The 23,746-nt window shown below is 38.8% G+C and overlaps 1 protein-coding gene across 11 annotated transcripts in view; it reads left to right on the top strand.

Moving 5' to 3' along the window:
- NAV3 (neuron navigator 3) overlaps positions 1-23,746 on the top strand; it is a 778,536-nt gene that overhangs the window by 738,984 nt on the left and 15,806 nt on the right. For 8 of the 11 annotated variants that reach the window (XM_075124347.1, XM_048835702.2, XM_048835701.2 and 5 more), the window contains 10 exons: positions 4,671-4,754; positions 7,335-7,446; positions 8,673-8,794; positions 9,366-9,386; positions 10,562-10,734; positions 16,664-16,817; positions 19,104-19,278; positions 21,321-21,418; positions 22,604-22,699; positions 22,976-23,144. In XM_075124347.1, the coding sequence (XP_074980448.1) occupies positions 4,671-4,754; positions 7,335-7,446; positions 8,673-8,794; positions 9,366-9,386; positions 10,562-10,734; positions 16,664-16,817; positions 19,104-19,278; positions 21,321-21,418; positions 22,604-22,699; positions 22,976-23,144 (1,204 nt within the window). The remainder of the gene's footprint in view (positions 1-4,670; positions 4,755-7,334; positions 7,447-8,672; positions 8,795-9,365; positions 9,387-10,561; positions 10,735-16,663; positions 16,818-19,103; positions 19,279-21,320; positions 21,419-22,603; positions 22,700-22,975; positions 23,145-23,746) is intronic. The other 3 variants (XM_048835703.2, XM_048835697.2, XM_075124349.1) reach the window with 1 other exon arrangement.

Below are 23,746 nucleotides of genomic sequence, written 5' to 3'. Positions count from 1 at the left end.
ATATGTTATATCTACATCAGATAATATAGCTTTTCAATCCTTAATTTTTCCCATAATCATCTGGTTAAATATTCATAGAGACATGCAATGTAAATTAAAGATTATACTATATGGAGCTCTGAATTTAAGATATAGATGATAATAAATATGCCCAATTACCTTCCGAAGACTTGTACTTTATTACATCATAATCATGAAAGAGTGGTATAAATTATGTATAATCAGAGCAAACAATTACATGTCCTCTTTGTGGTTTGCATGCCCACACCAAACACTTGGGAGTTATACTCATGGAAGACTGCGTGCATATCTATTCACAGATTTTTTTCATGAAGCAATGAATGGAGAAACTCCATTATCTTGCTGTTAACAAATGTAAAATAGGAGAAAATTAGCTGTAATTCCTCTATGAGAGTATGTTCTACTTCAGCTCTGATTATATACTGAGTCACCTGTCATATTCAAGATAATTAAAACAAGGTAAAGTTGCCTGGATTGTTTTGATAATACAGTGCTGATTTTTCAAGTGGAAAGTGGCCTTAAAAACTAATGGTGGTTTTAAAAGGCAGTTGCTGTTTTCTTTTAACTGACATGAGAGTGTGAGATTAGTGTAAGAAATCAAGTTGTGCTATTTCCAAAACATCAAGGATGACTTTAAACAGTATATATATATATATATATATATATATATACTGATTTTAAACTTATATATCTCCACTGTAATTATATATATATTGTTTAACAGTAAGATTAATCATGATTACATTGTTTTAAGTTAACTGTGATTAATGGACAGCCTTAAAATCGCAGTTAACTTAAAAAAATATAATTGTGATTAATCGCACTGTTAAACAATAGAATACCAATTGAAATGTATTAAATATTTTTGCATGTTTTTCTACATTTTCAAATGTATTGATTTCTATTACAACACAGAATACAAAGTGTACACTGCATACTTTATATTATTATTTTTATTACAAATATTTGCACTGTAAAAATGATAAAAAGAAATAGTATTTTTCAGTTCTGTTCATACAAGCACTGTAGTGCAATCTCTTTATCGTGAAAGTTTAACTTAAAATGTAGATTTTTTTTGTTACATAACTGCACTCAAAAACAAAATCATGTAAAACTTGAGAGCCTACAAGTCCACTTAGTCCTAATTCTTATTCAGCCAATCACCAGGACAAACAAATTTGTTTACCTTTACGGGCGATACCACTGCCTGCTTCTTATTTACAGTGTCACCTGAAAGTGAGACGAGGCTTTCACATGGTACTATTGTAGCTGGCATTGCAAGGTATTTATGTGCCAGATATGCTAAAAATTCTTATGCCCCTACATGCTTCGGCCACCATTCCAAAGGACATGCTGCCATCCTGATGATGCTCATTAATGTGCTAATTAAATTTGTGACTGGACTCCTTGGGGGAGAATTGTATGTATCCTGTTCTGTTTTACCCGCATTCTGCCATATATTTCATGTTATAGCAGTCTTGGATGATGACCCTTCACATGTTCGTTTTAAGAACACTTTCACAGCAGATTTGACAAAACGCAAAGAAGGTACCAGTATGGGATTTCTAAAAATAGCTACAGCACTTGACTCAAGCATTAAGAATCTGAAGTGCCATCCAAAATCTAAGAGGGACGAGATGTGGAGCATGATTTCAGAAGACTTAAAAGAGCAACACTCCGATGCAGAAACTACAGAACCCAAACCACCAAAAAAGAAAATCAACCTTCTGATGGTGGACATGAGTCAGGTCCGCTCTTCTTTGGATAGTAATCCCTCATTAGCATGAACGTATGTCCTCCGGAACAGTGGTTGAAGCATGAAGGGACATATGAATCTTTAGCGCATCTGGCACGTAAATATCTTGCAACGCCGGCTACAACAGTACCATGTGACCACCGGTTCTCAATTTCAGGTGACATTGTAAACAAGAGGTGGGCAGCATTATCTCCTGCAAATTGTAACCAAACTTGTTTGTCTGAGTGATTGGTTGAACAAGAAGTAGGACTCAGTGGACTTGTAGGCTCTAAAGTTTTACATTGTTTTATTTTTGAATGCCGGTTTTTTGTACATAATTCTACATTTGTAAGTTCAATTTTCATGATAAAGAGATTGCAGTGCAATACTTGTATTAGGTGAATTTTGTTTTTTACGGTGCAAATATTTGTAATAAAAATAAATATAAAGTAAGCACTATACACTTGGTATTCTGTGTTGTAACTGAAATCAATATATTTGAAAATGTAGAAAAATCCAAAAATATTTAAATAAGTGGTATTCCCTTTTTAACAGTGTGATTAATCGTGCAATTAATTGTGACACATTTTTTAATTGTGCGATTAATCATGATTAATTTTCTTAATCGCTTGACCGTCCAAATATATATATAAACTGTACTCTATAATTTAGGCTGACAATTTCATAAATGCATGCCAAATATCCAAAACAGATATCTGTACACACAATTGCTGATTAATCTCTAGGAAACTACATGTTTTCCATGTACACTTAGGCTCATGTTTATAAAAATTTAGCCCTTGAGGCATGAATCTTCTCAGGACAAGCTTAAGGCTGAGTTATGAAATAGAATATATATCCTTGAGCATATGTTGAAAGCAGATTGTTTGACTACTACTACCATAAATAATTAAATGTATGACTCTCTCTATGTCTACTTATAACACTGACTTTTACATGATGTTGCAGAATCTTTACATCACTCTAAAATGTGTTCAAAACTATTTACAGCGTTAAAAAACAGTTCTGAATATGGCCAGTCTCATGTGCATAATATCCTTCCATCTATGAGAAATAATATGCTGAGCGAGGGGATGGGAGGTTCCTTTCACCTCCCAACAGCATGCCTTGACATGAGCCAAACAAAATCTTCTGTGTTGTATCCTCTTCCCCCACCATTATTCTGCCTTAATCTTTTTTAGATTGTACACTTTTCAGGGCACAATTATTTATTTCTGTGTGCTTGGACAATATCTAGAAGATTTTGGGAACAACTAAGTACACCTTTGAACAACATTTGTTCAACATTTTGAACAACCTTTGATTTTGGGAACAACTAAGTACACATTTGAACAACATTAATAACTGTGCTCACAAAAGAATTAGAACTTGCATCTGCAAAAGCTGTTGAGTAACATATATGTTTGTATGCACCAAAGAGTTAATTTTGCACATAAATGGGTGCTTGAGCAAGCACAGTTAACCTCTTTGCATCCACAATGCCTACTTTGGGTGTGCATGTTTTGGAAACACAGTACAGGTGCCTAAATTTGAAAACTTTGCCTATAGTCATTTTTACTATTTGATTTTGTGACAGGAGATTCCATAATTCTAGCATGTACTGTATTCTCAATTCCCCACCAGCATCCTATATATTTGATTCAGGAGTGCTCTCCCCTTTGACAAATTTTATACTGTTTTAAACTAGGTACTTTTCAGAGCAATGAATTCACATTTTGTAAAAGAACCTCTGTCCTTTAACCATATCTTGTTCATCCTCTCTCATCTTGTCAAGTTCCTCCTGCCTTTTTCTCTTCTTTGCCAGTATGTGTAAGTTAAGCGTCAATCCCCCAGAAAAAAATAAGTTAAGCAAGGCGACCTGTGGATTTTGTGAATCCTACAGAGCTCCATTGAAATAGCAGTCCATTGCCCTCTTACAAACTCTTAGAGAGAAATCCCTCCATTTGAATATTTTCTGATACTGTAAGCATGAACACACTCTTTCTCCTTCTAAGTGACTCTTACAGCCATAAAAAGTTAATAACATCACTGACACGTTTTTCCTGCAATTCCTTGGTGGTTTAATAGCTGTAACATTTTAGATGCCATGACAATTGACTCTTCATATAAACAAATAAATACATAACAACTAACGAGTGTGTCTAGCCTAATACTTCTTGAATATAGTCTGTGCTGGGTATTCTTAGAAAATTTGAATGAAATATTGTAAAACAAAGCATTGCTGAATTTCAATTTCTGTCTGTTGCATCATTGAAAAATGCAGGCATCTAACTTCAAAGAAATCAGTGCCTTTATATTAAAACAACACAAGCGATATATATGCAGACTCAACCCACTATAAAGACCAGTAGGAATAAGATTATATTATGGCTCTCTGCAATGTCTGACACTTTCTGAAGAGTGTTGCTGTATCAGAGAAATAGACAAAGTAATAATATCTTAAAAGGTCATCATGACAGTATCTAGACACTTCCCATAGTCTGGTTCAATGGACTCTTCTAGACGAGCTTTGTATCTGGGACCCTGACAGCTTAGAACTTTTTTTAAAATTCGAGTGCATGAGTCCTTCTATTGTTATTTTCAGGAATGGGAAAGAATAATGTCAGGGGGGAAGTTCTATTGCCCAGAGTGACAAGAAGAGCAAATCATACTTAAATTTTGAAGGCTGCAACTAAAGAGTTGGAGAAGATAAAACTGAGTCTGGAAAAGTGGAAAATGCTGTGGCAGTTGGGGTGAGGTGGGAGAAAGCAAGTAGTACTGAGTGCTACAGATTACAGATTTTATTAGACCAGCCAAAACACATGAATTATACGTTATGTACCATGGAAGCTTTGCTCAGTCCATTTCATACCCTACCGACATTTCAGATGTTTTTCTTCTGTTTCTTTCACAGGCTCATCTAGTAGCAGCTTTTGAAAAGAGCTTAGGAAATATGACCGGCCGACTGCAGAGCCTAACAATGACAGCTGAACAAAAGGTATGCTTACAAAAGCAGGCACTTGAATGTGGAACATAGCAGATTATTTTAGGGTTTGTGTTTAAATTTAAAAAAAAATATCGAAAGAAAGGACAGCTGTGACAACAAGACAGACACATCTTTCTTTCCTGGCCATTTGATCAAATCTTCATAAAGCTCTATAAGAATTAAATTGTGCCACATCAGATTACCCTAACAAAATCACAGTATGGTTTGAAGATAAAATCTTTCATTTCCAGATTTTAATTAAAACATTTGTGACTCTTGGTTTAATCCATATGGAAAGATTCTTCAACAAAAGCTCATCATAAACAATCGGAGTATTTCATCCCAATCCGACAACATTGTCAGAATACTAAAAAATTGGCAAAAGAAAGGATTTTAAGTATAGAAAAATGAACCTGTTGAAAGTGTCTGTGAAATGTGACCAAACTGTTGTCTAACAGATTTGGTTTTGATTTTGCTATTTAGAGGGGAAGAAATATCCAAACCTAATACCTAGTATATGTAATCAGATGCATGGTCCCAGTTAAAGGAGCTGCAGTTATAGGGCCCAGTTCTGCCATTTGCTGAGCATCATGACCTCATCCAGCAAAGCATTTCCTTAACTTTAAGTATTTGAGTATTCCCACTAACTACAGCGGGCTACTCACAGTCTTAAAGTAAACCATGCACTTCAATACATTGCTGGATTGGCAGCAGGGTGCTCAGAACCTTGCAAGTTGGAGCTCCCAGAATTCTGCTACCCTTCCTTATGTTGAGTAGCCTGTTACTCAGCAAGTGCTCCCATTGGGCCAGACTGAACCCTTTGCCTGCTGATAAGCAATTATTCACACAAGTAGCTCCACTGAAGTCAATGTGAGTAGTGGTTCACTGTCTGGCCTCCTTTTGATTAAGTGGACCTGCTTACTGAGTTAGGAACTACTCTCAGTGAGTAAGGGTGGCAAAACCAGCCCATAAGTATCTCATGATAAAAAGCATTTTTGCGACTTTTTTTTATATTAAACAAAAAGTTCTCAAACATTTTATGTTAAAAACAATATTTAAAAATTTAAAATATTTAAATATTTAAAAATCTTTTCTAAGTCTAGTTTCCCTCAGCAGGCCCCCTATCCAGAAGAGATTAAAATGCTGACATTGAAACAAATCAGCTCATAAGTAAACTCATTTTCCCAGAGACTTGAAAGCATGTTTTGCTCCTTCTCCTCTTTCCTCTGCCACTGAGGTTAAATTCCTTTAGCAGCTTTAATCCTTATTATATAAAATGAGAGTTAGAAGGATTGATTCTTAATGCAGCAGTAAAAGAACTATTTTTAATTAAAATTGACTCTGCATTCCAGTGTGGAATTTGTGGCATGGAAGTGGAACAATGTTACTCTGTAAATTGCGTAGCTATTGTTGTAGAGCAGGTTTTTGTGCTTAACATTTTATGTACAGTTTAGAGTTTTTGATAATGATATACAAATTGAGGATGGAATTCATCCATTAAAGAATCATCTTTCAAGTTAAGGGGTGTAGAAGAGAATATTTGATCTGCTTTAGGCTACATAATGACTTTGAATGTCGTAATGAATGTTCAGAGAAGAGCCTTTCTTAGATCAATCTTTAGTGCTGAAATATTTTATTTTTCTTTCATAAGATTCATAGATTCTAAGGCCAGAAAGGGACTATCATGTGACCTCCTGTGTAGCACAGGCCATAGAACTTCCTCAAAATAATTCCTAGAATGTATCTTTTAGAAAAACATCCAATCTTGATTTATTTCAGAGTAGCAGCCGTGTTAGTCTGTATTCGCAAAAAGAAAAGGAGTACTTGTGGCACCTTAGAGACTAACCAATTTATTTGAGCATAAGCTTTCGTGAGCTACAGCTCACTTCATCGGATGCATAAAGTGGAAAGTACAGTGAGGAGATTTTTTATATATATACACAGACCATGCAAAAATATACATTGTAAGGAGAGTGATCGCTTAAGATGAGCTATTACCAGCAGGAGAGTGGGGTGGGGGGAGAGAAAACCTTTTGCAGTGATAATCAAGGTGGGCCATTTCCAGCACATTTCCAGGAGTTAACAAGAACGTCTGAGGAACAGTGGAACTATTTCCCCTTGTTTATTCCTCCTCCCCCCACCACCACCCACCCCCCGCTGGTAATAGCTCATCTTAAGTGATCACTCTCCTTACAATGTATATTTTTTCATGCTTTGTGTGTATAAAAAGATCTTCTATACTTTCCACAGTATGCATCCGATGAAGTGAGCTGTAGCTCACAAAAGCTTATGCTCAAATAAATTGGTTAGTCTCTAAGGTGCCACAAGTACTCCTTTAATCTTGATTTAAAAATTCTTAATACTTCATCATTATTACACAGCATTTGAAGTTACATAAATGCAAATGAGAGTATGTTAGCTGAATGTATTATTTTTGAAAGAAACTATATAGTCTATCTGGGACTTAATTTTTACCCTTGTGAGAGCCCACTGACTTCAGTTTGATCACTGATGTCTTATAATTTTTTTTTATTGTGGAAAAACATTTTTCCTTTGTTATATATTTTGAAACTCTCTTGGCTGTTCCCACAGGAATCTGAGCTTATAGAACTAAGAGAAACCATTGAAATGCTGAAAGCCCAAAATTCTGCTGCCCAAGCTGCTATTCAGGGAGCTTTGAATGGCCCTGATCATGCCCACAAAGGTATGTTTTTGTCACTGTCCAAATAAGTACTAATTTGTTCCCCAGAGAAGAGCAAAGCTGCTGGTTTTCTGTTATTTTGAGGACAGTATTTGTGGCAAGGATGAGAGAATTCTGGAGTCAGTGTTTGTCATATTTGTGGTGTTTCCACAGCTGAAAAACTCACATGCATCACCTATGTGCCACACAGTTCTTGGAGCCCTGACTTCTCAAATTTGTATGGTCAGGAATCAGTTGCTGAGTGCTGAAAGTTAACCCTTTCAGTACACCTGTGGGTATAAAACATGTCCAGGACTTCACATAACAAACCATATATTGCAAAGGTGTGCAGGATCATTCATGTTGTTAATCAACAGTCAAAAAAGGAATAACCAGAGAAGAAAGAATGATAAGGAAGGTGACTTTTTGTAAATGTCATTGATCATTTTTTTATAAGTAGCATAATTTATGAGCAACTATCCCAAGACCTTTTTACTAAATGTCTTCAATACAATGTAGCTTAATTCTAGAAAGTGGCACTTCTGAATAATTCCTTTAAAAAGTAGTTCCTCCCAGTATTTTGGGGTGTATGCAAGGAGTATGTTTTCTGGTGATTAGGATATGGCTATTAGAGACTTAAAAAAATAATAAAACCAAAAGCTTCACTGACCTATATTCCACTTCCAATATCCTTCACCTTCCAGGTCTTTTATTATATTTTATTTTCAATAAACTACTGGTTGCTGATTCCCAGGGTGACATGTCAGGGAGTAGAATCTTGCTTCAAAATCCAATTCAGCCAAGGGTCAAACAGTGTCCAGACCCTTCAGACAACAGCTCTGTAAGAAGTAAGTCAGTGCTTTGAAAATTATTTAAGCAACTGAACTGTAACATAGTTAGGCCCCAATCCTGGACAAGGATCTGCTTAAATATAAGGGTCCACTTGCACGGATTGCTGTCCGGGATTGGCACCTCAGTGAGAGCCCCCTATTTAATAAGATGCTTAAACTTGTGCCTGGCTTTATGCATGCGAGTAGCCCTTTAACTTCAATGGGACTATTCACATGCTGAAATACCTTGTTGAATCAGGGCTAGAAAAAACATCAATGCCTGTTACATATAGTATGTGTATTTGGGCTCCTTTAGAGAAAGAAGGTGCTGCATAAATGTAGGTATGACTTATTATATTGAAACTAGAGTCCATAGCATGGATGAACAGATGGTTTATACAGTATCTTCTTTTTTTTTAGATTTGCGTATAAGACGACAACATTCCTCAGAAAGTGTTTCCAGCATCAACAGTGCCACAAGCCATTCTAGCATTGGCAGCAGTAATGATGCTGACTCCAAGAAAAAGAAAAAGAAAAACTGGGTATGTGCTCAGCAGGTTTAAACCCATCGCCTAGATATTATGTAGCTTCCTCGTTCCTGAATAGCATAATGGCCCATTTCATCTACAATATTCTTGTGGAGCCAGAGAGATATGGAGCAGTTTATACAAAGTCACACTGTGATGTTCCTGGCAAGCCAAAAATTGTTGATTACCAGTGGGAAATTATTTACATCAGTCAGGATCAATTTAAAACAAAAATATAACATTAAAATAGCTGCTATGATTAAACAAATGACTGGGCTTTGATAACACTGTTTTAATTTTCTTTAGTAAAATGGATTCACTTAAAAATTGTTACCAAACAATGAGCTGAAATCTATTAATAGTTCGAAGAGTGAAAAAGATACAATGTTTAGAGAAATAAAGCTTTTTAATCAAACAAATCACAAAGATATCACACAGTATGAAAGTTTTATTGAAATATTTTCTATACATAATAAAAAATATGTTTTTGTTGTTTAAAAAATGTTTATGCAGGTAATATTTTAAAATACTCATCAGCCTTCATTCCCTTGATTTGTAATTCCCCACTCTTTCATGTTTCTGCAAGGTGAACTCTAGAGGAAGTGAGGTGAATATAAACCATGGAAAATTTGGCATGCATTTATAAAGAACCCTATCTTGGCATGATTGCTATTCATTTTGGCAGTAGGCTTTTGTACCTTCTAAAAACAGATTATCCTGTATGTCTTCTCAGTTTGTCTCTATTCATTTTAATCTCAAAGTTTAAAATGTAGAAAGGGGGAGTGTAGCCAAAATCCATTTCTTTCTTGTTAAAAATCATGAGCTGGAAAGAACTTAAATAATATTTCTTTGATTAGTGGTCACACTCCCCACTCTCCAATTATACCATTGAAGTAAAGTGCTTAAGTGCCTTACTGTTTTGTAGAGGGATCAGTTTGTCATCAAGCTTCATACAATTTTAACAAGAGCAATTTTCTGAGGAAAAGCACAATTTTTCCTAATATCAGTTACTCTTCTGAATAGACTACTCTATCAACGAATGGACTAATTACAATGTGAAAATTCATTGCAAACAAAACTGTTGTCCTCTTGGTTCCTGAAATAAATGGCTCTTTGGCTATTCTGTCCCTTTTCAATAATGGATAAGAGCTTCTAGCAAGAAAAGGCAATGCTTGTATATATGAAGAACTTGCTACTTTAAACACAACGGAAATAAAAAAATACCTACCTTTCAGCTAATGTTCTTCTCAACAGTAAACTAAAGGGCAAAACTTATATCACAGCTTAAATTCTCTTGCTTCTGATCCTAATTGTAGCAAATTATATGTTTGAATAGTTCTCCAGTTCAAACTCTTAATAGAAAAATAAATTAACAAACCACATCAATTGGATTTTGTCTTATACTTTTAGCATTTGATATCAGCAATGTCTGCCTGTATTCTAGAAACAAAGTGGTTATTTAAAACCAGTCACCTTGAAGGGAATGCCATGGAAATGGAATTCCACAGGAGGTTCATGGTTTTAAATGAGCACCCCCCTTAGCCAAAGCACTTGATCCTGCACTTTTTCCATAGCATTCAGTTTGTGCTGCGCTGAATTAATAAAAAAAACACTGTATCATATCTTTAGAGATACTGTGTTGCATATGTTAATACCTTGCTTCTATATACTGACCTCAGGCAGTGGCTAGGATGGCATCTGCAAACTAACTCCTCAAAATAGAAGCTGCACAAATCCAGAGAGGCAAGGGAAGTAATTTTTCTCTCTTTCTCTTTTCTCCAGCTAAGAAGCTCATTCAAACAGGCCTTTGGAAAGAAAAAGTCCACCAAGCCTCCTTCCTCACATTCCGACATAGAAGAACTCACCGATTCATCTCTTCCATCATCACCCAAATTGCCCCACAACTCAGGGGACTGTGGAACATTGTCATTGAAACCATCACAGTCAGCGTCTGCGTAAGTCTCTCTTTCTATACTAGCTGCACTTATCAAATATCTGGACTGTGAAACAGACCTCCTTAAGCCTGGCCAGTTCTACCTCAGAAACGATCACCAACATCTGCAACCTTTTCATAGCTCTCTCTCTCCATCCATCATCTCCGGGTTCTGACAAAAACCTGCACCCCACCCCCATTTAACCACTGTTTCTGCAGCAGCGCTGTCTTATAGTACAGCCCCTCCTCCTTCTCCTCTCACACCCCTTGTGTTAAGTCATCCTCAGATGGCTGTGTTGAGGGCATTGGGCTTTTCTCAGCCTTCCTTGCAGTGTTCTGCTCCACCATCTCCTTTGAACAATGCTCCATCAGACAACACTCTCCCCATCTATGTTGCTGTCATGTACCATCCCCCTGGCTCCTTCCCATCTCCCCTTCTGAGAACATCCCATGAGCTGCTGGACACCCTTCACTACACGTTTGTTCTCTTCGCCGCCAGTTCTTCTCCACTCTGACGCCTACATCCCCAACACCAGCCACTTAGTCACTTTGACTCCCTCCTGAAATCCTCCGCTTCTGCTGCACCCTCCTCCACACACACAAAGTAGCTGACTTGTAAAAGGGAAGCTTAACTTTGGCTTCCCTCCCTCCCTTCCCTCGTCCTCTCTCCCACCACCTTTCCTCACCAGTGCCATTTTATTCTTTCCCTCTGTCTCTGTCACCAATCTCACTTGCTTATTGTCTCTACTACCTGTACCTACCTCTACTCTCAGCACCTCTCCCTGTATCTACCTCCCTTTATGCTGGCTTTTTCTCCACAAAGAAAAAGGCATAGTCAAGAATCCCCCAACCTCAAAAAAAACCACCCTTGACTTCCTTTCTTTTTTAACTACCATTCCATCTGCTCTCCTCCCTTCATTTCTAAACTCACTGAATGCACCATTTAGAACAATTAATAGAGTCCAAGGCCAGGAGAGACCATTGTGATCATCAGTCTGATCTCCTGTATAACACAGACCATAGAACTTCCCCAAAATGATTCCGAGAGCAGATCTCTTAGAAAAGCATCCAATCTTGGCTTTAAAATTGTCAGTAAGGGAGAATTCACCACAATCCTTTGTAAATTGTTCCAGTGGTTAATTACTCTCACTCTTAACATTTTACACCTTATTGCCAGTCTGAATTTGTCCAGCTTCAACTCCTAGCCATTGGATTATGTTACTCTTTTCTGTGCTAAACTGAAGAGCCCTGGGATGGATGATAATTGCTGATGGCATTGCTGGTTAGGGTGCTAGGCCTCTGCTCACCCCACCTCCAATATTTCTCCTGGGCCAAAATCACACCCTGTTTTGGTCTGCTTTTTGGGTGGGTGTTGACTAGACCCGCTTGTCAGATCACCAGTCAGTCTCATCTCTCCTCAGGCTGACTGAATCCCAAGGAAGATATGGGGTCCCCTGCCTTCATGACTGGGGGGGAGGCCCTTCAGTCCATTTGTTGACCCTTGCGGCTGTCCATTCGAAGCTGTGGGGTTCTAAAAGTCTTTACCCTCTTCTTCCTCCCTCAAGGGAGAGTCTGGAAGTGAGGGTTTTTGTGCCCTTTGTAAGGAGGGGAGTTGGTAGGGGTGCCTGGGCCCTTCCTCTCCACCAAACTCCAGCCCTGTCAAGCTGCTTCTGCGCTGTCTGGCTCCCTTTTGTGCTCTGCGTCCAGCTCAAGCATACTCTCCAGTGTGGATGGGGGGTGGCTGGGTGGGGTCATCTGGGCCCAGAATTGCTCTTTACCCCCTTCAGTTCTGGTACAGGGTATATATACCCCATCACATGCTCTCCACCTCAAGTTCAGTGCCAGGGTACCATTATGGATCCCTTATTCTTCCCCTACCCATGAAAAAAACTCCATGTTCTTATGATCCCTTGCTGCTTGGTGAATTACTTGGAAACTATAGGGCAGCAAGAAAAACTACCATTGCATGATCCTAGGGTTAGTATCTTTCATCAAGTTCAGCCACTGGAGGGGTGTGTGGTCTATTACTAAAAGGAAAGGATTCCCCAACAAATAATATCATAAGGCACCTATGATCCACTTCATGACCAGGGTCTCCTTCTCAGTGACAGAGTAGGATTCTTGGGAAAACAGCTTCCTGCTAAGATAAAGAATGGGATGTGCTTCCCCTTCAGAGACCTGCAAAAGTACTGCCCCAAGAATCACATCTGAAGTGTCAGTCTGCAGTATGAATCATCTTGGAAAAGTCTGTACTTGAGAGAACTGGTTCCCAACTTAGCTGACCTTTCAGCATCTTGAATGCCTTGTTGCAGGCTTCAGATCACTGAATTTTCTTAGGGCTTGTGTCTTTTATCAGATTTGCCAGGGGGCCACAATGGTGGCAAAACTTGATACAAAGAGTCTATAATAGCTGGCAAGGCCCAGGAAGCAAAACACTTGCTTTTTTGGTGGTTGGCATGGGGCATTGGTACAAGGTTGTACTTTACCAATCTGCGGCTTCAGACACCTGCCACCTACCATATAGAGGAGGTAAGTTACCTCCCCGCTGGCCAGTCTACATTGGGCAGAGTTGTCCGTTAGTCCTGCCTCTCTGAGGGCTTGCAGTGATGCGGTAATGTGTTTTAGGTGATCGTTCCACTCATTGCTAGAAATGACAATATCTTTGCTGGATGCCACAGTTTAACGTCCATGGGTAACTAGTTCATTAGGCGTTGGAAGGTAACATGGTCTTAAAGTAGTAGATACCAAAAGGGGTGGAAAATGCAGTCTTCTCTGGTGATTTAGTTTTCAAAGGAATCTGATGATAACATTTTGTTAGATCAAAAGCAGGTATGTATTTGGCAGCTCCTAGCCCGTTCAGCAATTCATCTATCTAGGCATGGGTACTCACTGAATTTCAATATTCACTCTGGAAATCAATGCAGATCTGTGTTGACCTATTGAGTTTTGGCACAAGTATTATGAGTATCCACTCAGTGTGGGATTCCTCAGCCGCCCCTGAGTTCAGCATGGCCTGCAGTTCTTGATGGACTATCTCTCAAATTTTCGATGGAAGTGGTCAAAGGCTTTCTTTGACCTTTTCCCTCATTTTGGTGTCCATGTGATGGTAGGCGCCTCCAGGCAGCACCGAGAATACTGAGGAGAAGGCTTCAATCAGCTATCATAATTGTTGTTTCTGTTCAGGCTGGAGTTCTCCCTCCAATGGTATTGGTCCTGCATCATGGTGCTTGCAGGTGATCTAATGAGTTTTTGTAGGGGAAAAGGTGCTATGAGAAGGCCTTCTTGGTCCCCCCAAGCCTTTAGCAGTTTCACTTGATATATTTGCATTTATTTTCTCTCCCTGGCTGGTAGATATCATAATTGATCACCCCCACCCTTTGTAAGGACCCAGGGAGTAGAACCTGGATCTGCAGAGCCTGGGGTGGTTGATATTTCCATAGTGCCACTGGAAGGCCCTGTAGAAGCACATACAGGGAGCACTGTGGAGAACAGGTGCCGCAGAAAGTACCACTCATGAAACCCAGAGTGACAGTACCCTGTGGCCCTCTGATTGGACAAGTGTCCCTACTTAACCCCAAGGTTTGTCCAGGAAGTTGTCTGGGCAACCACACAGATCTTGGCCTGTTACTATGCCAGACATTACCTTGTCTCCTGAACTCTAGTCTCTGACTCCAGCCTGATTTTGACTCTGACTACTGCCTCATGATCCTAAGCTGGTATTGCCTGTGATCTCCAGTTTCTCACTCCAGCCTGACTTCAAGCCTGACTCTTGTTTATGGAGCTTGGCCTTGAGACTCCTCTAACTCTGGCCTGGCGACTTCTGTCCCTGGCGGGCAGACATCAGCCCAGCTGTGACCGCCTACACCCTGGTCCCTTACACCCTTCTTTCCACCTCAGATGGATCCTGCCACTTGGTCAGTCACTTTGAATCTGAGGTCAATAGCAACAATAATACCCTATACCTAGCCCCAAATTCTCACATCCTGGCCCTTTGGTTGCAGGTCCGTTTCTGGTTCTGTTGGGATTTCAGCAGGTTTTCTTTAGCAAAAGCCCTCAGTGTTTCCAAATTCTCCATCAGGTGGATCACATACTGTACCAAATTGGCTTTCTCATGGTGGTGGTCTGTGATCCTGCATGGCTGTCTCCCATATAGTAGTTCGAATGGTGAGAACCCTGTCAGTGCCTGTGGCACTTCATGGATGGCAGAAAGGGGTGTGGAAGTTACTAACCCCAGTGATGGTGATCCAAGGTCACAAATTTCCTAAGCATCTCTTTCAGTGTCTTACTGAAGTGATCCACCAGCCCATCTGTCTGGGGGTGGTAGACCAGTGTCTTCAAGGCCTTGATTTTTAAGAGGTTGCACAATTCCCCCATTAGCTTTGAAGTAAAGTTAGCCTTCTGGTAGGTCAATATCTCTTTTAGTATTCCCACACATGCAAAACCCCTCATCAGTTCAGTGGTGATGGTGGCTGCAGTGATTGGCCTAGTAAGTTGTAATATGAGTCTTTATCTCTTTTTCTCATATATAAAATACTGGTACATGGTGTTAATATAGTCAGACTAAAGTCTGACATTTTCCCTTCTTTAATTTGCCATTTAATGTTTTTATATGCGATGAACTATATCTTCTTTCCTTTGCAGCGGTTTCTTTTTAATTTTTCTGACCTGAGTCTCATGTTCTAAACCTTTTCTTTCCTCCGCTTGCTTCTGTCTGTCTAATGTGTGTATATGCAGGTCATCTGTAATCTGGGCACCAAAGAAAAGGCAAAATGGTCATGTGATATACAAGCATAGATCCCGGTAAAAAGGAGTGTGAGGCATGGAATTGCTATATCCAAGTGCTAACCTGAAGAGTGTGTCATTTTCTTTCCCAAAATGCATTTGCATGCATTCTGGCAATTGAAAGCTGACCTCTGTTTCATGTTTGCATACTACTAGCTATAGTAATACTGATTATGTAGTGCTTTTCCTCTTTAAAGTATTTTATAAACATTATTTAGAAGAAGTAATAAAAGCAAAATAACATCAGAGCAAATTGACTGCAAGCATTGACTGGTGCTGAAATGTGGCAGAAACTTGTTGTTCCATTTTCTGACAGTTCTATGTCATGGAATGGATTTAATTACGATAGCTAATGGGTTCTGGAACATGGTGTTCTACATAACAGGTGAGGCGAATTGTACTATTGTAGAATAAGAATCAGGTAGCTACTGGGCTTCACTAGACAAAGTCAAGTGAAATGCTTCTGTCTCTGTAACCGCACTGTGCAATGGTCTCCACTGTAAAAATCAACATTTAGCCACAGTTACATATTTACCCTATTATATGTATAAGTAAATAACTGCAGTATTTGAGAAACCATATATTATAATGCGGTGACTATAGGTAAATATGACAGCCCCTGCAGGGACTGTCTGTTAGATCATAAGGGTAGGGGCTATATTTTTGTGTATTGCACAGCACAAAGCACACTATTGGTGTCTAATAAATAGTATGTACCAATAGTTTAATTTTACCACCATAGCTCCATTTTGATCACTGCTACCTGGGGAAATCATAGCCTTTGCACAGAAAAAGTGGCACAGCTGAGAAATATATTTCAAGCCATTTGAAAATACAGCCATTCCACATTTGAAAAACCAAGCATGTAAAAAAAATTTCTAGGTTTTTGTACATACTCAGTTTTTACATCTTTTTTTTCTACCACAGGAAACTAACTAAATTTGAAAGATAAAAAAGAGAAATGATCATTTCATCTGGACATTTTACCTTTTTTTCTTTATTATTATTTTGCAGTTTGAACCTCTTCATATTGCTTTCATAAAATTCTCTCTCCATTCCTAGCTTTTACCAGCAGCAGCCATTTTCTGTTCTTTGATATGTAATAACGACACTGCTTGTAGGAGAGATGCTTCCTTTAATCTCCTGCCTATTTTCCTTCTCCTCTTTAGGATATGTGAGTGCACAGAGGCAGAGGCTGAAATTATTCTGCAGCTAAAGAGTGAGCTAAGGGAAAAAGAGCTAAAGTTAACAGACATTCGTCTCGAGGCCCTCAGCTCGGCACACCATCTTGATCAGATTCGTGAAGCCATGAACCGCATGCAGGTCAGTGCAGTGGCATAAGTAAGTAGGGCAGTGCTCACATAAAGCATGCTTGTTTGGTTTTTACTCGTTCCCATTATTTTATTTTGTTTATGTAGAGAAATGTCGGAACACAGGAACATGAGAGATTGATAGCACTTCCTAGCGACAGGCTTGATAACTCTAGACACTATAATGATAATATTAATTCTCATCATTTATATTACACTAGCAATCAAAATGTGTGTTGCAGATACACAGGAAAACATAATCCCTTCCCTAAGGCTTTTACAATATAAAAGGCTTGGGTGGGAAGAAGAGATATGACAGACAATCAAAGAGATCAGGAAGCTGATTGTTACACAGCTTGTCAACTCAAGGGGAGGAGGAAGGCATTATTATTTTTATGTACATGGACTATTCCCTCTACTGGACTCATTAGTCCCTGACCCAACTCTTCTCCACAAACCCAAACAATTTGTTTTTACTAGCCCACTTAAATTCTTGCTTAATTATTACCCATGACCCCCTCTCATGTCCTTCCTCAACCCAGCTTCTCAGCCTGCATCTTCCCAACCCCTGCCTGCTGACAAACTCCCCTTCCATCTGCATGAGACCTTATTCTGTGAAGGAAGGGGAAATTCAGAAAGGTGACTGCATTCACTGGAAGAGTCCTGGGGGTTTGGAAGCATGCTGGCTGCTCCCGCCATTACAGGATCTATCTCTGGAGCTCGTAGCGGCAGTCTTCACCACAGAGCCCTGCTGATTTAGGGCCTGTCTGTGTTCAATCCTAGCTGCACCTTCCCATTCCTACACCTCATCTGAACATTCAGTCTCCGAAGTGCAAAAAACAGCTCACAGAGTCTGGAACCTGAAATGAAATTCTGAGGAGGGCTCCAGCCCAGGTGTGCTCCTAGGATGGATGGAATGGTTTGCTGTGGTCACATGACTGCACAGGGTTGAGACAGTGCTTGGCTAGTCCCCAGTCCCCTGATGCTCCTGGCAATCACTGTTGTTGCCATGTTTCTCCTTCCTAGAGCATTCTTAAAAGGGAAACCTTCCTGGGCTCTCCAGCCCACATGGTGTTTCTGGGAGGGGAGGGGAAAATAAGTTGTATAGCACTATACTGTGCACACTCAGAGCACCCTAAAACCTTCTCAACAGAGCTTTCTCATTGCCCATCATTCTAATGTGGCTCAGCTGGGCAAATTGGTGCAATTAATAATTTCATATATGATGGGGAAGGGTTTGATATCACATGACTCATTTCACTGGAGCCCTATTCCAGATGTGAACCCAGGTGCCTTTATGTACCTGCTGGCATTTTTTACATGTTTGACCCCTTCTCTTCACTTCCCACCATTCTTTGCTTGTTTGGTTTCTTTCATTGGGGGTGTGGGGAGGATTGCTATCCTTTATGTTTTTACTCTTAAAATGTGGTTGAAGAGCCTTTATGAAAGTTTCAGACACTTAGCAGAGTGTGGGTGAATATGGAATTAAATCTGATCTGCAATGCCATCTCCAGGAATAAGCAGTTGCTGTGTACTGTGTTTCATGAAGCGTCTAAAAGCTAGATTTAGCTGGTACCAGGCTGTGCTCAGGCTAAGTTTTCATTTGATTATTGTAAACTCGATAATCTCTCGGCACCTCGGAGGATTTAGCTAACAAAAAAATCCTGACTGTTCTGATTCATCTGTCACTATATGTTTTCATCAAAAGTGGTTTTTTTTGGCTCTTATGTGAACAATACCATGTTGGGATGATCAAAAACTGTGTCTGATGTCAACAAGGGTTATGAAACAGTTAAACTATCTTATTTTTATTGTTTGGTTTTAATTTCGTATCTCCTTGGTGACGTCATTGATTCAATGTACTTCTAGTGGAAACGGTAGTCTTCTGTGACGTTAGCAGCATTATCTAGCTGAGATTTTAGTAACCACTTAAATGAAATAACTATTATATAAGATATTTGACAAAGTAAAATGGCTTTCTGGAGTGAAAATTCCAAGTGCAATATGTTAGACCTGTAGTAAACACAAGGACTTGAACATTGTGTTGATCAGCGGTGATATTGATGCAAGAGTAAAAGGAGCTTTTAGCATTCCCCCCCTCCCATTTCAGCACTGAAGGGAATCCAGTTTCTGCTAATTGTATTGTACTGTTGATATCTTGTTGCTTGCTGCTACAGAGCTGCTCAATCAGTTAGCTCTTGCTGGTGAGCAGCAAGTTGCCTGAACAACCACCCAGTGCTCAGTGGTTTTCAGAGACAAAAATCTCCCATGTTTCTATACTGATTTCTTTTTGTTTTAGAATGAAATTGAGATACTGAAAGCTGAAAATGATCGCTTAAAGGCAGAGACCGGAAATACCGGGAAGCCGGCTCGACCATCTTCTGAGTCTTCAAGCAGCACATCCTCTTCTTCATCACGGCAATCATTAGGGCTTTCTTTGAACAACTTGAATATCACAGACTCTGTTACGTCAGGTGAATAATACATACATATATATATATATATATATAAATATATATATATATATACATGATTAACATGAATGTATTTTTCTTTCATTTTTATCTTCTTAAAGGTCCATATTTCAAATGTGCCTTCTGAAACTACACATGCATTGATTTGTATGTATAAACCTCAGATCTGCATGTGCTAATGGGTGTTTGCACATGGATATCACAAACAGTTTTGGTGATCTCTTTTGAAAATTTGGCTTTAGAAGTCAGAGAGTAGTAATATCAGATTATTTATCCTACGCACAGTATGTTCCTAGCTCCTAGCAATGTTTCTCTTTGATTTTTGTATGCTACAGCTTGATATTTGATAAGAAGGGCACCATTGTAGAACAGGTGCCAAAGAACTGCTGAAATATGCATCTTTGTGGGACAAATGTGAGAATAGTTGCTGAAACGTTCCCTTTTATCTGCAGAATATTGTATTGTTCATTTCCTGCAGATTCCTTAAGAATGCACCATTTCTGCAATCAGGAAGGAAAGTGAACACAGTTTAGAATTAGATTCTAATAATTTGTTGTGGAATACTGATATGTAGTCTAGGTTAAGATGACCTTTTTTTCTTTCCATATACAGTCGGGTCCAGATCAACCCATTTACCACTTACTGTAGTGCCAAATCCTGCTCTGCTCACTAAATCCTCTTATTGACTTCTGTGGTAATCCCCATGTAGAAAAGCAACCAGGATTTAGGTTCTGAATATTCCCACATTATACAATACCATAGTGTCTGAGAATAGATAATCCCAATCTCCCCAATGTAATTCTTCTGCACTCATTGCATACAGTGGCCAAGAAACAGGCGTACTGTCTCAACTGTTAGAACGATGAGCATAGCAGAAGCAGAGAAACCATCAGTAATGCACATCTGTAGAAAGTATAATGCAATCTCTGGAAGCAATAACAGTGTGGCTAATAATTATAGATGGAGTCTGGGCAATACTACAGCTGGGGATGTGCCAACCTGCCTGACAATAATTTGAGTTGGCAGTCAGTCACAGTATCTTGCCAGTCATTGATTACATGGGTATTTGAGCCTCTCTTCTGGTTTAATTTTATATTTTATATGAAAATCAGCATGTTTTTCTTTACACGCCAGCCCTTTTGTTGCCTGGATTAACTCACTGAATGGATGAGGCTGTGTTGTCCCTGGACAAGGCACGATGTGTTTTTTCTACTACAAACACATTCATTCAGTACCTGGGAGGAAAAGTCTTATTATGCTTCCCCCCTCCCCCCCCAACTCTATGGGAGGAAGCCCCTAATACCAGAGCAGTGGTCTGTTCAATAGTACTAAATTTAGAAACCTTTTCATGAAAAGATCCTGAAATTGCAGCTCCAGATCTCTTGGTTCTGACTAAATCTAGAGTTCTATTAAGTCAGGTACAGGAAAAAAACAACAATAACAACAAAAATACACTGTAGACTGTGTATAATTCTGTGTGTGTTATTTATGCGTGCTCTTCTAGTATGCAAGCTGATTACTTCTGATTATAAGAACTAACAAGTCTAAGGACATACAGAGGAGAGGAAAATCCCATTCAAACATGTACCCATTCCAATCTAAACAATGCCTATCATTTTGCTATGGCAGCAGGGAGCTTGCAAGTGTTATGTTTCTACATAATATGAGGTTTAAACTAGGTTGTCACATGGATCCATGGTAGTTTTGAACACACTCCAGTAAGGAAAGCAAAGAAAAAAATGTATTGTAAGTAACTGAATGTATAGGTCCTTATCTCAGGATATACACAACCAAAGCTTATTCGGAACGATTGCCTTCACCAGCTGACAAATCATTACTTTTTCATTTCCAACAGCAATGGAGGAGAAGTAAGTAGCAATTAAAGCGATCATACTACAGATTGTTGTGATAGATTGTTGTGATAGCAGCCTTTCTTACTAAAAGACCTTGCAGCAAACATTAAAATAACAAGTAAAACAAAGCTTATATCGCTTCTCAGTTTAATCACATTCTATAAAATATGTTTGCTTCTTGTGTTGTAGATATTTTACTGGATGATGTCACAGATGGAGCCCACCCCAAAGAAGGCCACAGTGTTAAAATTATAGTCACCATAAGTAAGGGCTATGGTCGATCTGAGGTACATTCATTTTCCTAAAAGTCCTAGAATCACAAATATAGTAAATACCACCACTATAGCTGAGCTATTTTCACTTTTTTCAGTCAGGGACTGAAAGTCAAACATTCAACATACACCCTTTTTTTAAATCCTTTTTTCCTATATTTTTACCTAATCCAGGCATGGTCAAATGCAGTCCCCAAATCTTCTGCATTATGGCCTATTGCTGCTTTTATGAAGGCTCAGACTAGGGTGACCAGATGTCCCAATTTTATAGGGACAGTCCCAATATTTGGGGCTTTTTCTTATATAATTGCCAATCACCCCACACCTGCTGTCCTGATTTTTCACACTTGCTATCTGGTCACCCTAGCTCAGACAGACTACTAGTCTGACTCACTTTAAATTGGAGTATTGCATACTGGGACCTGTAGTCTCTTCAGATGGGCTTCTGTTAAAAGTGGTGGTCATTGTAATTTAAGTATAGCCCTTGGCAAGTTGCAAGTATGCTCCTCACGTGGACAAAATTGAGATGTCTGAGTTAATCAATTTTGAATCATATTCTCATGATCTCATGTTTTGTATTCCAAAAATCTTTTCAATATAATGTAACCTGTATTTGTATACAGTAAGTCTTACTTTATTTTTATTGCTTAGGTGCCACCACAAGTCTACATCACTTTTGCACAGATGGTCCCAAACAACTAAGCTAAAAGTATTAGCTCAAAGTCAAAAATTTGTAATATAGTTTCAGCCATAGATTTCTTAAAGAAAAGAAATCAATTTGACTACTTTGAAGTTAAGTGACTCAGTGTGAAGGGATAGGAGCTTACTTGGTCACAATTCAATATTTTTATACTGCTAGGCCCAGATTCTGCCCTGCGATAAGGCAGCTTTGTACTACCCCATGAAGCAAAGGCCAACCATTGATGTTTAACTCATGCATGTAACCCTAAATACAGGAGAAACTTAAAGCACTGTAATCTATATAATGTACTTTATTTCCACATATACAACAATATAATTAAAATAATGGGTGGACAATGGCATGAAGACTGAAGTGTCAACCTTAACATTACTTATACCTATTTTTATGTGTTAATTATAAGTTTTAGCATTGTATCTTAGAGATCTTTAATGTGGGTGGCAAACTGATTTCCTCCAATTTTAGTCCAGTTTGTGAATGCTCTCTCTTTCTCTTTATAGGATCAAAAGATGCAGGCATATTTGATAGGATCCATTGGGGTTAGCGGGAAAACCAAATGGGACGTTTTAGATGGAGTAATTAGACGTCTCTTTAAGGTGGGGCATTTAAAATTCGGTTGATCAGTTAATTCCATATTTTTTGTCTCCCATAAATCTCCTTGCTTAGTTTTGACTTGCGTAATTCATTTTTTTCATATAGCTTAAGTTAATGCTTTTGCTCTTTTTTAAGTTTATATATGCTGCTCTGTAATGCATAGATCTGAGTCTTCTTTAAATGGGACTCCACCTACACTAAAGTATGTGTTTTAATAACTTGTCTCACATGAGATGACCATGCATGCTTTTATATCTTGTATGTATGTATAATTTTAGGAATATATCTTCCGAGTGGATCCAGCTACTAGCCTGGGTTTAAGCTCCGATTGTATTGCTAGCTACTGTATAGGGGATTTAATCAGAGCCCATAGCCTGGAAGTGCCTGAACTGCTGCCTTGTGGATATCTGGTTGGAGATAATAACATCATCACCGTGAACCTGAAAGGTAAAACCACAACTATGTTTTTCAGATATTTTTCCTCTTCTTTGTTATATCCCTCCCAACCCCTCTATTTATCATTTAAACCTGACCTTTTTTCACCCCGTGTCCAGCACAGGAAGTCATTTGTCATGTAAGTTCTTTGTATGTGTTTGTATAGTACTTAGCACATTCAGGCATCTTGGTGCTTTGAAGTATAAATATTAAATAATACAAAAAAATTATTTCTCTTTTTCTCTCACTGACTTTAAAGTCACAGCAAAGGACAAATGGCTTTAATAGTGACCCGGGACAAAATTCAAGCATTTAATTCAGAAATGTTTCTAAGCCATCCTGCTCCACAATAGGGACTTTAAATATTTCAAAGAGCTGTACATTTTTTCTATGTTGGGGGCCTTCAAAAGGACTTTGCATCATTTGATGTGATATCTTTCTGCTGGTAACCCTTGTTGCTGTCATTTCAACCTTTTTATCTTAAATGCCTTTAATGTTTGAAACGCACGTCTCTGCCTCACTGAGCCTTCTCTTCACATTTACTTTGATTTTGTTACTCCCGCCCAGCTACTCGTGGTGGTGGTGCTGGTGCTGTTTTATCTTTTTGTCCCTTA

Source organism: Caretta caretta, chromosome 1 (genome assembly GCF_965140235.1).
Source record: "Caretta caretta isolate rCarCar2 chromosome 1, rCarCar1.hap1, whole genome shotgun sequence".
In the NCBI taxonomy this organism is placed as follows: Eukaryota; Metazoa; Chordata; order Testudines; family Cheloniidae; genus Caretta; species Caretta caretta.
Note: the sequence above shows the minus strand (reverse complement) of the source record. Positions and strands in the feature narration are given on the sequence as shown.